Source organism: Neofelis nebulosa, chromosome 4 (assembly GCF_028018385.1).
Source record: "Neofelis nebulosa isolate mNeoNeb1 chromosome 4, mNeoNeb1.pri, whole genome shotgun sequence".
Lineage (NCBI taxonomy): Eukaryota > Metazoa > Chordata > Mammalia > Carnivora > Felidae > Neofelis > Neofelis nebulosa.
Window position 1 is genome coordinate 148,407,465 of NC_080785.1, and position 14,528 is coordinate 148,421,992.

Here is a 14,528-nt window from a genome sequence, read left to right on the forward strand (position 1 = left end):
TCTCGTGCTGTCGTTTCCTATCACAAATGATCATCAGTGTGCAAGTGATGATCTCCCCCAGGGGCTGGAGTTTCTCTGGCTCTGGGCCTGGGAGTGCAGCTCAGCACGGTACCCATCAGGCACTCAACAGGCAGCCAGCAGGCTCCCAGCATTTCCAGTATTTCTTGGAAGACAGATGGGAGGGAGGGAGCGAGGTCTTAACTCTGATTCCCACAGCCTAGTCGCCTGCATACAGGGGGCCCTAAAGAATGTCTGGATCTGCAGTTACCACTATTTCTTGACTGACTGAGTGAGGGAGAGAGAGGGTAAGAACACAAGGGTAGAGGCTGTGACCGAATGTGCACATGAGGCCGGGAAAGCAGGTTTGCTGGCAGAATGGAGAGGAGGAAGGCATGTAAATGAAGCAAGAGAGAAGCAGAGCAAAGGAGATGCCCAACAGGAAGGCAGCGGAGGGCAACATCCAGTAGGGGCCCCCATGGGAGTGGGATCACGTACCACTTTGGGCTTGAAGGGCGGTTCCACGGCTCGTTTCTCCAGAAGAGTCCAGTTGATGGTCTTGAAGAAGGGGTGGATTTTGATGTTCCCTGTCACTCCCAGCCTCTTGGTTGTATCCCTTTCAAGCAGCTGCAATCCAGTAGGGGCCCTGGTTAGCACCTGAGGGCTGCAGGGAGGCCAGAGCCTCCACAAACCCCCCGAGCAGGCCCAGGGGTGCCCAGGTGGGTCTAGTCCAACCCAGCAGCACAACCCAGGGTCCCTGGAGCCAAGAGGGTCCTCTCTGGCCCCGCTGCACCGCTGGGCCCCTCAGAGATGACAGTCCATGGAGTAGGGCTGCCAGGACTTCCTGCTGGTGGGACCGTGCTTAAAAGCAGTAGAGTTCATTGGGTGTTTATTGTCTGCCTGGCATAGACCTGAGCACCACACGTTTATGGTTTTTTTCCCAAAAACTCTGTGAGGCAGTTTCCCCTGTAGCCTCCATTTTGCAGACAAGGAGACAGACTCAGTTGAGCTTCAGCTTATGACCCTAAGCTCATAATCACCATACCAGGCTGACTCGGCGCAGTGGACTCAGGAGCTCCCGGGAACACAGAGAGCGAGCGATACCCCCCAGTGTGTTAGGACCAGAGCATCAGTGAGGCTACCATTCCAGAGATGAGGGGCTTCTGGCCATCCCACGATCTGAATGTGTACTGACCCCTGCCCCAGCCAGCCCAGCCCGGGGCCTCCCACCTTCTCCAGGATATCCTTGGACTCCTTGGTGATCCAGCGGGGATAATGTGGTGTGTCCACACGGATGGACTCAAACAGTTCGTCCTCATCGTCACCATGGAAGGGGGACTGACCAATGAGCATCTCATAGAGAAGGACTCCAAAGGACCACCAATCCACGGAGAATGAGTACTTCAGGCCCTGCAGAATCTGGGGCAGGAGAAGGGGTGCAGGAGCTGAGAGGTGCCCCAGGGCATGCGCAGCACCCACCAGGCCTCTTCACCCTCCTAGCTGTGGCTCGGACATCACAGTCCCCACCCCCACTGAGACAAGGTATCTCACTGGGCTGGTGGCTAGGACGGTGCCCACTCACCTCGGGGGCGATATAGTCAGGGGTGCCACAGAAGGTGCTGGCCTGTTTCTCCCCGAAGATGTTCTCCTTGCACATCCCAAAGTCGGCGATCTTGATGTGGCCATCCTGGTCCAGCATCACGTTGTCCAGCTTGAGGTCCCTGAGAGGATGGTGTGGGAAAGGGAGTCATCAGGGACCAATCCTCCTCCTCTCCCCTCAGCCCCCATGGCCCCATTTCCAACCCTGTAAGCCTAGGAATCTCCCCAAGGGGACAAGGGAATGACAAAGAGCAAGGATGCAGAAGGAGAAAGACGTGCTAAAAACGGGTGTTCCCTGCAAAACACCTGCTGGTGTGCTACATGCTGGATATACACCATCCTACTTCCTAAAGCCCAAATCGAGGCTCAGAGCGGTGATGTCACTTGCCCAGGGTCACCTAGTTGGTCAGCGGTGGAGGCGGCCCCGAGCTCAGTTTGGTCTGACTCCATGAGGGCGGGGACCACATCTGCTCTACACAGTCTGTGGTTGGAGGAGGTAATTTACGCACACAGTAACAAGTACCAGAGAAGGGCAAACAGCACAAAGTCCATTTTCCCTAACCTCGATACCCAGAGCGATCCCAGGCACGGACAAGCACATCACCATGTGCCGCTCGCCCCCACCTTCTAAATCCTGAATCCTAATATTCAAGGCACACTGTCCCACGGATTAGTAACCCACCTGGCAACGTAGCTTAGCCCCATCCCACATCAGTGCACAGAGTTCAGTCAGCCTTTCTGATGGGTCCTTACTAATCCACTGCAGGACGGTACTGTCATTTATTAGGTGAGAATTGATGGAACCAGTCCCTACTGATGGAAGCTTAGACTGCTCAGATGGGGCCTCGGAGCAAGATCGATTGCTCCAAGGAAGGGAGACACTACCAGGCAGTGCGTACTCCCGCCAGTGGAACCAAGTATGGGCAATGAGTCCCCAGTGCCTGGAGCTGGGCCAGCCTCAGCAGAGGGGCCACAGGAATCCCAGCAATGGAGTAGGAGGTTTAGGCAAACACCCAACTAACAACGGACTCTAAGCAGAGATAGGGCCATGGCTGGGCTGGGCCTCACTCAGAGCATTGTGGGGGATATGATGGGTTGGAGCTTTCCCTCCTGAAAGGCTCCCAACCACTCCCCTCCTCATACCTGTAAATGATCCCTTTGTTGTGTAGAAACTGTAGTCCACAGACGATCTCGGCTGCATAAAACCTGGATGACAGAGAGAGACGAAGTGTTCTGGGATTTCCGTGACCAACCCCTGCTTCTTCCTGGGCCCTCACCCCTATCCCCAGGGTCAGGAAATGCTGCAAAAAACCCCATGGGCCACCTGGGTCTGATTAAGCACATCTTGTATCAGGCAAGAGGGGGAGGGGGCCTGGCAACCAAAAAGAAAATTATTAAGGAAAAGCTCCAAATGAGACAGTTCTGTCATGAGTGTATACATTTATACAGACATACACACACACACACACACACACACACACACACACACACACACCCCACAGAGTTTGGGAAGGGGTACATACTAGTCTGGGGTCCTGTGTTGTACAGCATTACCATCTGCAAGGCTGCCCAGGCTGAGGCTCAAGGAGCAGGGGACAGGACCCCAGTACGCCTGTGCTGTGCTGTCAGCCAGAGCTCACTCACCACCCGTGGCTTCCCATATGGTGGGGATAGCCCCAGGCACCCCAAATCTCTCCAAGCCCAGCTCTAGCCCAGGCTGGCTTCTCCAGGGACAGGGAAGAAGGAAAAGAGGGCAGACCAGCAGGGCTCCTCCCCCCACAGGTCCCTCACATACGTAGCACGGTAGAGCTCGAAGCGGCCTTTGTCCTGGATGTGGTACATCAGGTCCCCCCCGTTGAGGAACTCCATCACGAAGAACAAGTGGTCCTGGGGTGGAAAGAGCGGTGAGCAGAGGCACAGAAAAGGGCTGAAGCAACTCTACTGAGGGCTACCAAGGGCGGAAGGAATTAGGGGACAACTCTGCCCTGGAGGACACAAGCAGGGGAGACATGGCCCCGCTGGGAGGCCAAGGGGGGCTGTGGCTCCAGACACAATGACAGTGGGAGGGCTGGGTACCTTGGTCTGGAATGTACAGAAGAGGTGGGTGAGAAAGGGATTCTCCCAGGCGAGTGCCAGCACCCGCTTCTCCACCATGGTGCACTCCACATCATCATCGATCAGAACCACGTCCTTCTTGAGGGCCTTGACCGCAAAGAACTCCTTCCTGCCCTTCAGCTCTGCAAGCAGCACCTGATGGGTGGGCAGGATGTCGAGCGGGGGGAAGGCCAGGCCAAAAGCTAGGACACCACAACCGTACCCCATCAGGAAGAAGCCAGGTAGGGTGGGATGCAGGTGCCCCTGGGCTCCTGGGTTCCTGGGCCCAGGTCCATTGAGTTGCCCCAGGGCCCAAATAGCCCCTTACCTTCCCAAAGCTGCCTTTGCCCAGGACCTTGTGGAAGGTGAAGTTCTCAATGTTGCACCTGGTGCTGCCCTCCCAGATCTTGCCGTAGGTCCCATTGTCTGCCCAAGAGATGGCACTTTAGACTCAGGTGTCTGTCTGCTGAGTCCCCTCCCCTGGGGCCAAGTGGTGGGGTGGGGTAAGGGGCCTCAAAGAGGAAGGGACTCCCTCTCCAGGGGTGGTGTCTCCCTTCAGGTCTCGACAGTAGAGGGAGGTTGGGTCCCATCTTGGGTCCTAGTGGGGAGTGGGAACTTTCTGGAGGGAAATGGGCCCAGCTTCACCTGCGACAATTTCTCCAGAGATTTCTGGCTTCTTCTCAAAATTCTGGTAGATCCCAACAGGCTCTGTTTCTGACTTCCGGAAGGGTCTCTGGAGGAGAGGGTAGAGGTTAGGGAGACATCCAGTCAGTCATACCAGGATCAGAACTCTCAGCCAAGAAGGAGAACCCCAACCATCCATGACTCCACTCTCAAAACCAATGGGGGACAGCAGGGGCAAAGCCCAGGACTCCAGGGAGCGCGCGCGCGCGCACACACTCACGCACACACACACACGCACACACGCACACACACACCCTGTAGCACAGGGATACCTTGATGGCCTGGAAGGCACTGAATAGAAAGAAAATTTTGTACATTGAATCCTCCCACCACTTACTCAATGGATTATTTGTGTTGCCTTCACTGGTAATTGATTCTAGAATCTTACCTTAAAGTGTTATGGCATTTCTCAAGCTCTACCCACACCCAAACACACAACATACACAACACATAAAACATACACACAATAAGGGCTCTTAGTTCCAAGCATTCCAACCTTGTGGTCCTCTGGGCTCACCAAGTACACAACCACTTGAATAATTTCTTATATGAGAACAAGCCCACCGCCTTCTGCTAATTCTTGGACTACATCTTCCAGAAGTGGGGTCATGAATACAAATGCTGCCCACCCACTCCACACCCCAGGGTTCTCTAATAGTAGCATGAGCCCTGACGGCCCACCCCCAATCCTGCCACCTTGTGTCCAGGGTTCCCACCGTGTCTGCCTACCTGGCTCACTTGGTTCAACGCCTCAGCCAAGAGCTTCTGGTTAATGCCACAGAGGTTGGCCACCTTCTTCTGGCACTTATGGTGCACATTCATGCCACAGTCTGGGGTGAAGCAGACACAGGGCCATCAGGGCCCCCGCTCAGGCAGGGCCTGACAGGCTGCCGGCAGGCTCTGGGAGAACTGTCCCCGTTCCCCCAGGCTCAGAGAAGTGCAGAGAGGAGGAGAGGAGGGGAGGAGGGAGCAGGAGGAAGCAGGGCTTTGGTGGAGTCTGCTGGGTTTCTGGTCTTTAAAAAAAAAATGCATCTGAAGCCATCGTGAGTGCTTTAAATCTTTCGTTAAAGAAGAAAAAGAAAAAAAAAAGGCACAAGATAGGAGACCTAACTCTAAACCCTTCAAAGAATGTCTAGGGCAACCTAGACAAGCCACTTTTCCTCTCAGGGGGCCCCCTGTTTCTGCCTCACTAAAGCCTGGGGCCAGGGAAGGGGTCTGTGAAACGTGTTTGCTCAACACCTGCCGCCTGCTTGTCCCTCAGTGATTCCCTGGGCCCTACTCTACTCTTACCCCTATCTTCCACTTGAGGACACTGAGCTCAGAGCAGTGGGGACTCCTGGTCACACAGCAGGTAAATGGGGAAGCCAGTGGGGAGGGGACATCAAGGCCTTCCCCAGCAGCGGGGCAAAGGCAGCATTAGTTAGTGGGAGTTTAGGAGGTCTGGGTGGGTAGGCACCAGCTGGGAGTGCCCTCCTGCCCAGCCCTAGTCCCCGGAGCTGGGTGGCACGCACCTTCACATTTTAGTCCCTGCTTCACCAGCCCCCACAGCAGGCTGCCACAGTGGTCACAGAAGGTGGGGCTCATGTAGTTGTAAACCTTGAATCGGTGTGGCATGTCGATGTTGAAACGTTCTTTCTGGAACTGGGAAGGAGAGTGTCACAGGTTGAGGGTCACATGCCAGCTCTAGCTTCTTCCTCAACCCCTAGTTCTCCTCAACCCCGTGCATGGCAAGATGCTCAAAAGGGCTCCACTGGGCCATGGGGTAGGGGGGGCAAGGGGGAAGGTACAGGAACTGGGCAATCTGGAAGTCCAAGGAGGCAACCAAGAAAAATGGGGAGAAGGACAAGCTCCACAGGGAAGGGGTGGGGAGAACCCAAATCCCTCCCAGCTGGCCAAGCCCCCCCAGGTCCCCCGCCCTGGGCCCAGCCTCACTATGGTGTCCCGGCTGTTGGCTGCGGTGCCGGTGCACCGGCCGATGATCTTGTCGATGCATTTCTTGTGGATGGCAGCGTTGCATTCTTGAGGAGGCACAGGCCAGGAGGGGGATGGGAAGGCACCAGGAGGGGCAGAGCTGTGAGCTGGCGCCCACTGGCCCAGTCCAGCCCTCTATACAAAGCCACTGTTCTCCCTGATCGCCCACACCCTCACCCCACAGACGCCTGGGGCCCACAGCTTGCTTTTTCTCTCCTCCTGCCTGCCCTTGCAGGAGGGGCCTGGAAAGGGGAGGAGCAGGGAGGGCGGGCCAATTGGAGGATCTCAGAGATTAGGGAAGGTTCAAGGGGTCCTAGTGGGCAGTGGGGGCAGCAATGAGGGCACAGAGTATTGCAGTGAGAGGACTGCAGGCAGAGAGCCCCCTGTCTCTCTGCTATGCTTGGGACAGCAAACGGGTCCTAAGCTCTCTCATGCACATGCACACACATGCGCACACACACACACACACACCACCACCACCACCACCACCACCACAAAGACACCAGAATATACACACTGCTGCATAATGACAATACGCTCTCTATATAAAATGCTTACTATGTACTAGTCACCTAAACTGCAGCTTTATATATTTTATCCCATTTGATCTTCATAAAGGCTATTATCCCCATTTTACTGAGGCACAGAAAGGTTAAGTCACTCTAAGGCCCTACAAATAGGAAGTGGCAGAGTTAGGATTCAAACCCAGGCCATCTGGCTCCAGAGCTTGTGCTCAATTTTTTTTTTTTAATGTTTATTTATTTTTGAGATAGAGGCAGAGCATGAGTGGGGGAGGGGCAGAGAGAGAGGGAGACACAGAATCCGAAGCAGGCTCCAGGCTCTGAGCTGTCAGCACAGAGCCTAATGTGGGGCTCGAACCCATGAATCATGAGATCATGACCTGAGCCGAAGTTGAACGATTAGCTGACTGAGCCATCCAGGTGCCCCCAGAGCTTGTGTTCAGAACCAGCACCACTGTGGAGGTGTCTTATATGTGTGTACCCATATACACACATGTCTAAACAGAAGCACATGTGCAGCCAAGGGTATACTATAAAAGGTCTAATAGCCTCTGCAGGGGAAAAGAGCCGTGATAAGTAGCATTGGCTGATTTCTATGTAAATACTGCACCAAAGCCTGGGAAAAGACACAGAGAACTGGCTTTCATGAGCCAGAGCAAGCCCACTCATGCACCCACTGAGTGTGGTTCTCGTACATAGACACTGACGTGGAAAATCTCACATGCACGCATGCAAGCACACAGAGTCTAGACATGTGATCCCTGCACAGGGACATGGGCTTTCCTGAGAACGCACGCAGGTACTGGCAGACACACGTGTGCAAACAGACCGGGCAGTGGAGACACTTACGCCTGCATTTGTAGCCTTGCTTGTTGAGACCCCTGAAAGGCAAATCCCCAGGCAGGGTGAGTTCTGGGTGTGGGGCCCTCCCTCCCCAGACCCCACTCTCAGGAGGCACAGCCAGCCCTCACCAAACAAAGTCTTTGCATACAGAACAGAAGGTGGGCTGTCTGAAGAAGGTGGCAATAAACTCATGGTTCTTGATGTAGTGGATCTTGGCCTGCTTGATGGCTCCACGGCGGTTCATTGTTGGAAACTTGGCCTCGTCTTCACCCCGCATAGACTGTTTGCAATCTGGCGGCCGTGGAGTAGTGACGTCAGCCCCAGCCCCGGAAAGGGTAACATTCCTGTAGTCCCTCCCAGGGTGGCCCTGGACAGACTGCCCACAGGGACTGCTTCCCTAAGGTTCTGTCCTGGCTCTGGCCTCTGAACCTACACCCCCAGCCCAGATAGGGAGGGTCTTACCTATGTCTTCCAGGAAATACTGCACAGACATCAACACCTTGGCCTGGGGTTGCAGGTCCAGCTGCAGGGGTGAGGGTAGGGAAGGGGTGGGGGTGGGGGGTCAATGAGGGCGGGCTCCAGCCATGCTGGACTCAGAACCCGCCCCCATGGTTGGTCCCCCAAGGCCAAGGGAATCCTGGCAGCCTAGCCAGACACCTGTCTGCCCAGTGTGGGCACGGCCCCGCCCCTGAGCCCCGCCCCCACCCTCTACCCAGAGGTATTATTACATTTGGGGAAGTGAAAAGATCCAGCCCACACCCAGCCCGGCCACATGGCCCAGGAACAGAGTGGGAAGGGAAACTCCCCACCCCCACTCCTGGATGCCCCCTTAACAAGGATCTTAGAATGCCCCCCCACACCCCCAAGTCCCTGCACACACAGAGACACAGACACATGCGTGTTGAGACACCCACACTGGTTCTCTGTGTCCGAGTCTCTGCATGCCCAGCCTCCTCACATAGACTGGCTGCTTCTGGCAGGACCTTCACCTCTGCCAACACCCATGCCTGGTGACTGATATCGTTTCTTGGTGGAGTAGACAGACAGCACAGCAAGTATCTCTACCTGACCAGCCAAGTGTTCGTACAGCCCTAGGTCAACTTCTCTCCTGGCCCCTTCATACCTCACTGGAGGCTCACCAGAGTCCCTCACAGTCATAGTGTCTTTCCAGTGGGGACATCTTGGATGCAGGAGCCCACATGTAACCCCAGGGGGCAAGAGGTGCTCTGCCAGCGCTGACATCCCGTGGCCATGAGGGCCACATGGCCATATGCGTGTGCAAAGTCCAGGTCTCAGCAGGTGAGTGATGGCCATAAGCCTTCCCTTTCTCCCACCTCCTCACCGTTGAGGAGACATAAGTGTGTTCCCTAATGCCTGCCTGGGCCTGGAATATCTGTGAAGGCTCCAAACAGAACTTGGAACAATGGGGGCCTCTGAGAAGTGGGTGCGGTGCCTGGTGGTGGGGCCAGGACATACCCTTCCATACATTCTGAAATGTTTTACCTTGTGCATATCGTGCTTTCACAAAATTAAAAGGGAAAAGAGTAGTCGCAATGGCAAGGATGGCTCCCTTGAGCACCTACTATGTGCCCAGCGCTACAATAAGCCCTTGGCATCCAGTGACTCATGTCACCTGAACAAATGACCCTGAGGTGGGGTCTTTTGCTAGCTTCTCCTTTTACAGATTCAGAACTGGGCTCAGAAGGGCTGGGATCTGGTAAATCACAGAGCCAGCACCGATCGCAGAGCTGCTCCAGTGGCCAGACAGGACTTGCACCCCGCAGCCAGGCTCACCCAGGGGCCCACACACGTGCGTGCACACGCTGCAGCCCTCACGTCCTCACCCAGAACTCGGCCTTGCCGTTGTTCTTCTTGCAGCGCTCGGCCAGTACCGACACACCCACTGTCACCTCAGACATCGGCTCTTCGGCTGCCCGCATCAGCACGATCTGGATGACGCGGCCCTCGTAGATGTGGGCATCGAACGTGGACTTCCACTCGGGGTACATGGTGGGCTTCTTCTGCACCAGTGTCTTCCCGCGCTCTGCAACATGGCCAGGCAGGCAAGGTCCGGCTGGGGTCCCTCTGTCCCACCACCCCACCCCCAGACTTCCCATAGCCTTCAGCCGGAGAGAATCCTCCTGGCTCTCCCTCTGATACTTCCACTCCCCCGCCTTCACAACTGTGCTCTGCTCACCTCCCCAGCCTCATGTCATTCCTAACACACCCCAGAGCACACAGCTGCCTGCAGCTCCTCTAGGAAGCCCTGCTAGGTCCCATCCCAGCCCCTGCTCTTCCCTCTTCCTGTGACCCTCTTCCTCAGCCCCACTTAGCTGTCACCTCCCTTCATGCACTCAGTGAACACATGTGGAGGCCCGTCATGCCAGCCTTGGCATTTGGAGGTGAAGCACACGACAGAAAGAAAAGTGAAAAACAGTGCCTGTCTCCCTAGAGCCCGGTCCAGGGCAGAGACATGAGCCCATTAATTCCTCAAGTAAATGTTAAATCACAGCTGTGATGAGATTGAAGAAGGCAAGGCCAGGGCTTTAGACCTGCTCTGGGTCATGGTCAGGTGGCATGCCCCAGCCTAAGGGTCAGGGAATGCCTCCTGGAAGAAGGGACAGCTCAGCTGGGACCTAAGGGATGAGCCAGGGGCTCAGCAAGTGAGGACAGAAGCAAGAAGGAATGGTGTGAGATGTTTGCCTCTTCCAGGAGGACCTTGCTGAGCCCAGCCTGGGACAGTGCCTCCTGTGGGCTTCCCTGTCATGGGACTCGTTGTCTGGCTCCCACACCTGACTGTGAGCCCCATGAGGGCAGGGCTAAGTCAGCCCTGGAGCATGGCAGTGTCCTCAGTGCCCAGCACAGGGGCTGGCACAGATGAGCATGAGGAAATTGTTGGGTGAACCCACCAATGGGGGAGGAGCCAGAATCCCCCCTCCCCCCCACCTCCACCCCACGATCACCCTGGAGAAGGCTCTACACAGCCAGTGCTAGAGGCCCTACGGGCACTCGGTGGTCTCCACGGTCCTACATCCACAGCTGGCCTGGGCCGGGAGGTGAGGATGAGGAAGAGAAGTATCCCTCGGAAGTTCTAGGGGAACAAGGCATGGGCCCTGCAGGGCCTCCCACCGAGCCTGGATTCTCAGTCCTACCTGTGCTAAGTGCCTCCTTCATCTTCACGGCACAGAAGGGCTGGCTGGCCTCGTCCGCAGCCTGCAGGGAGCCGAGCTCATAGGAGGTGAAGGCGATACGCAAGAACGGTGCCATGCTGGGGCCTGCAGTACGGCTGTACGGACAGAATGGGTGAGGCCGGGCAGCAAGGGACAGTCCCAGGAGGCGCTGCTCGGGTGCCCCCAGGGGACTCTCTCCGCATTGAGTTTGGCCCATTGAGTTAGTGCTTACAGGGCGCTAGTTCTAGTTGCCGTTGTCAAAACTGAGAAGTTTTCTGGAAGTCTGGATTTGTGGCATCCCTGGTAAAATGAAGATGTGACCTCAAGCACACTGGGCAACAGCTGGCTGGCACCCCTGCCAGTCTACTCCAGGCCAGGGGCCCCCTTTTTACTCCTTTCCAAAACCTACCAGGACCCTGGAGGCATTGAGTCTGTGACCATGAGTCATTTATTTGGGGACTCATTTAAGGCCCCCTGTAACAGCCAATTCCTGTGCACATACTATGTGCTGAGCACTCGGTATATGCTGGGCTCCAGCACGTCAGTGCCAGCCAAGATGGGCAGGACGGTACCCCCGCCTCCCTGCACCCTGTTCCCTTGCAGATCTTCTTGGTTTTCGAAGTTTGTTTTTTATTCATAACTACCCAGGAGGACAAATAGGGCTAAGATGACCACCCCCACCGTTCAGATGGAAAAACGGAAACCCTGAGGCTGAGCCAGAAGCTAAAGCTGAGATTCCACTAATTAAGCACCCACTTCATTCAGGGACCAGGGCAGGGAAAGGCCCCACCCTCACCCCTGACCTTTTGAACCCCAGCCCCTCTGGGTCAGGTGCCCCTCATCCTACAGAGGTTGCCTGCGCTTTCCAACTAATTTTTCCCAAATATAAAACTATTTTAATGTTGAACGTAACACTGAATTTGTTTTTTAAACCACACAGGTCACCCCCACATCTCGCCCTATTCCTTGCTCTTCCTCAAATCAAGGGTCACTAAAGGAGGTGACCCTGAGGGTCTTTTGGGTTGTTATTCCTGGAGGAGGGCCACATGTGCAAGCCCCTGGGTGTACCCTCATACACCTACGTGGACACTGGCTCTGGGCCCCACACACGAGGCTGCTCCATAAACATGGTTGAACGAACACTCACTCATGTACATGCACATACGTATGTACTCACTCCATATTGAACGTAAGCCAGCGTGGCGGCAATCTCAGACACGTGCCCCTAGACCACCCCCCCCCCCACATACATGTGAATATGCCAGAGCCGCCCTGCCTCCGGGATAGCTCCCCCAGCTCCTCCACAAGGCAGCCAGAGTAGCAGCCGGGTCTGCCGAGAGCTCCCAGCCCAGATGAGCTCACAGGAAACACTGACCTCAGCCTGAAGCCCAGCCCAGGGGCCCCGCCGGTCTTCTGAGGCCAGCAGCCAGGGGAGAGGGGAGGCGCGCCAGGCGAGGCAGACCCCACCACGTCCCCTGCCCAGGCCTGGCTCCTACTCAGAAGGAGCCAGAATGGGTGTGTAAGCTCACATCTGAGCTCAGGTCCCAAAGCCTTCAGTGTAAGACCAGCCAAACCAGCCACTATGACCTCTTGGTAAGCAGGGAGGAGGAGCCGGCCGTGGGGGGCTGCTGGCTCCTCCCAGAACTCAAGCGTGTGTGAGTGTGTGAGCTGGAGTGTCTGAAGGTGTGAGTGGGTAGCAAAAAGTGGGCACTGAGCTAATGTGAATGGGAAAGAGAGCAGGCTGCATGGGCCAGGCTGGCTGTGTGTGTGTGTGTGTGTGTGTGTGTGTGTGTGTGTGTGTGTGAGTGAATCTGGGTGAATGTCCCAAACTGTCGGGCAAAAAGGACATCGTGCCCTTCGTGAGGCCACCCTGCTGGCCTGGGGACCCAAGGTGTGGAGCACCCGGCCGAGTTCTCCCTGGGGGGTCCAGATGATTGGCAGGGCCCCTGCACAGCACGTGTTTGCCACAAGTTTGCATCCACAACTCCCAGGCCCGACCCCAGCAGACACGCTGGGCCTTGTGCTTCCCAACAGGATAACCCTGGGACCCAGGGTGGGGCACTGACGGGCTTTCTGAGTGTCTCAGAGGATGAGGGCTGAGTGGTCACACAGGCAGGGACAAAGGAGCAGTAGTCACGCTGCAGGGGCCTGGGTTCCTGCGAGAGAGGGGGTCAGGGTAGCCTTGGTGGCAAAATGATCTGGGCATTTGAGCCAAGCGGTCAAGATGCCTCCCCACCGCCTCCCCTTGGGGCCCAGTCCAGATGGTCCCAGGCTCCATGACCTCACCCACCTCTATCCATGGGGACCACCCCAGGGGGCTGCATGGAGGAGATGGAATCAGAGAAGCCCCAGGAATGTGAGGCAGAGCCCAGCCTCGCAGGCCGCCAATCAGGCCTGCACTCCAGCACCCAATGATCACACTCAGAGCAGCTGCTGCTCAGTTAGAAGCCACTGGAGGGAAACCGTAACCACAGCAAGCCCCAGCCCTGGCCCCAAACCTGTACAGCCAGGCCGCAGTGCCATGAGGAGGGGGACCCATGGGGCTACTCAGCAGCAACCCCAGGGTTGGGTCACCCAAGCCCCAATTTCGTAGACTAACACTAGGGCATGGGCCCTCCACCCCACTGCACAGCCCAGACCCCAGGAGGGAGACAGACACCGTGAACCAGGATCTTCTTCTATTACCACGTGACCCTGAGAGAGGTCTTGGGCCCTGCACAGTGAAGCCAGCACTGCCCATCTACCTTGCAGTCTGAACACTGGTGGGGAAACCAGGGACTGAAGTAACAGCACAAAAGCAAGGTGTGCCGATTATTTATAGCCCCCATGCAAATAGGCCCAGGCCCATAGGCCCCAAAGGAAGGCCACTGGCTCAGCCTCACTGCTGCTCTGCCAGGCCATGGAAGTGGCAAGGGCTGATCCCACACAGACCTCCATGGGGACCTGCCCCTCAGAGCCGGCTGAGGCCAGCCAGGCCTTTCCCAGCTAGCAGTGGGCTGTTAATCTCTACTCTCCAATTTCTTCAGCCCATAGCAGAGGCAGCCCTATGAAGTTGGGGGAGCACCGGACACAGAGTCAGAGGATCTGGGGGTGAATCTCAGCACCCTCACTTATAAGAAGGATCATCCTTCCCTAAGACCAACACACACCAGATTAACCTTGTAATGGCCTTAGCTCACTTCGTGTCCGTGCTGGTTCTGGAAGTGGGTATTTTACTGATGAAGAAACAGATTTGGAGAGGTTAAATGCCCTCCCTGCCCAAGGTCACACAGCCAGTAAGTGGTAGAAGGATTTGAATCCAGGCCTGCATCTTGCAGCCGATGTTCTTTCCCGTATACCATGTCAGGAAGAAGAGACAAAGGGAAAGAGGGAGCAAAGGTACAGACAGATAAATGTGCCAAGCACTACACACAGACACTGAGGACAGAGGAAACGAGGAGAGGGGTAAGGGCACCAGGAGAGTGGTGCCCTGTGCTTAATCAGAGTCTATCTGCTCAACCCCCTCTGGGCCGGTCCTAGACCTGACCTTGAGGACCTCTTCTTTTTCTGTATGAGGGTGGTACAGACCCCTGAATTCTATCTTCCCGCCCATCCCAGCCCCTTGGGCCAGCCTCTGGTGCTCAAAACCTGGGGAAGCCTAGGCCATACT

General features: G+C 56.1%; 1 protein-coding gene across 1 annotated transcript in view; it reads right to left on the bottom strand.

Annotated features, from left to right (window-relative positions):
• The window catches only part of PRKCD (protein kinase C delta), a 29,812-nt gene that overhangs the window by 2,671 nt on the left and 12,613 nt on the right, over positions 1-14,528 (bottom strand). The window contains exons 3-18 of the mRNA XM_058726569.1: positions 10,862-10,995; positions 9,554-9,753; positions 8,172-8,232; positions 7,838-8,000; positions 7,716-7,747; positions 6,307-6,392; positions 5,886-6,015; positions 5,104-5,204; positions 4,336-4,423; positions 4,019-4,116; positions 3,673-3,846; positions 3,392-3,483; positions 2,740-2,802; positions 1,580-1,718; positions 1,228-1,416; positions 496-624 (exon numbers count right to left, since the gene is read on the bottom strand). Coding sequence (XP_058582552.1) covers positions 496-624; positions 1,228-1,416; positions 1,580-1,718; positions 2,740-2,802; positions 3,392-3,483; positions 3,673-3,846; positions 4,019-4,116; positions 4,336-4,423; positions 5,104-5,204; positions 5,886-6,015; positions 6,307-6,392; positions 7,716-7,747; positions 7,838-8,000; positions 8,172-8,232; positions 9,554-9,753; positions 10,862-10,976 — 1,860 coding nt within the window. The 5' untranslated portion in view covers positions 10,977-10,995. The remainder of the gene's footprint in view (positions 1-495; positions 625-1,227; positions 1,417-1,579; positions 1,719-2,739; positions 2,803-3,391; positions 3,484-3,672; positions 3,847-4,018; positions 4,117-4,335; positions 4,424-5,103; positions 5,205-5,885; positions 6,016-6,306; positions 6,393-7,715; positions 7,748-7,837; positions 8,001-8,171; positions 8,233-9,553; positions 9,754-10,861; positions 10,996-14,528) is intronic.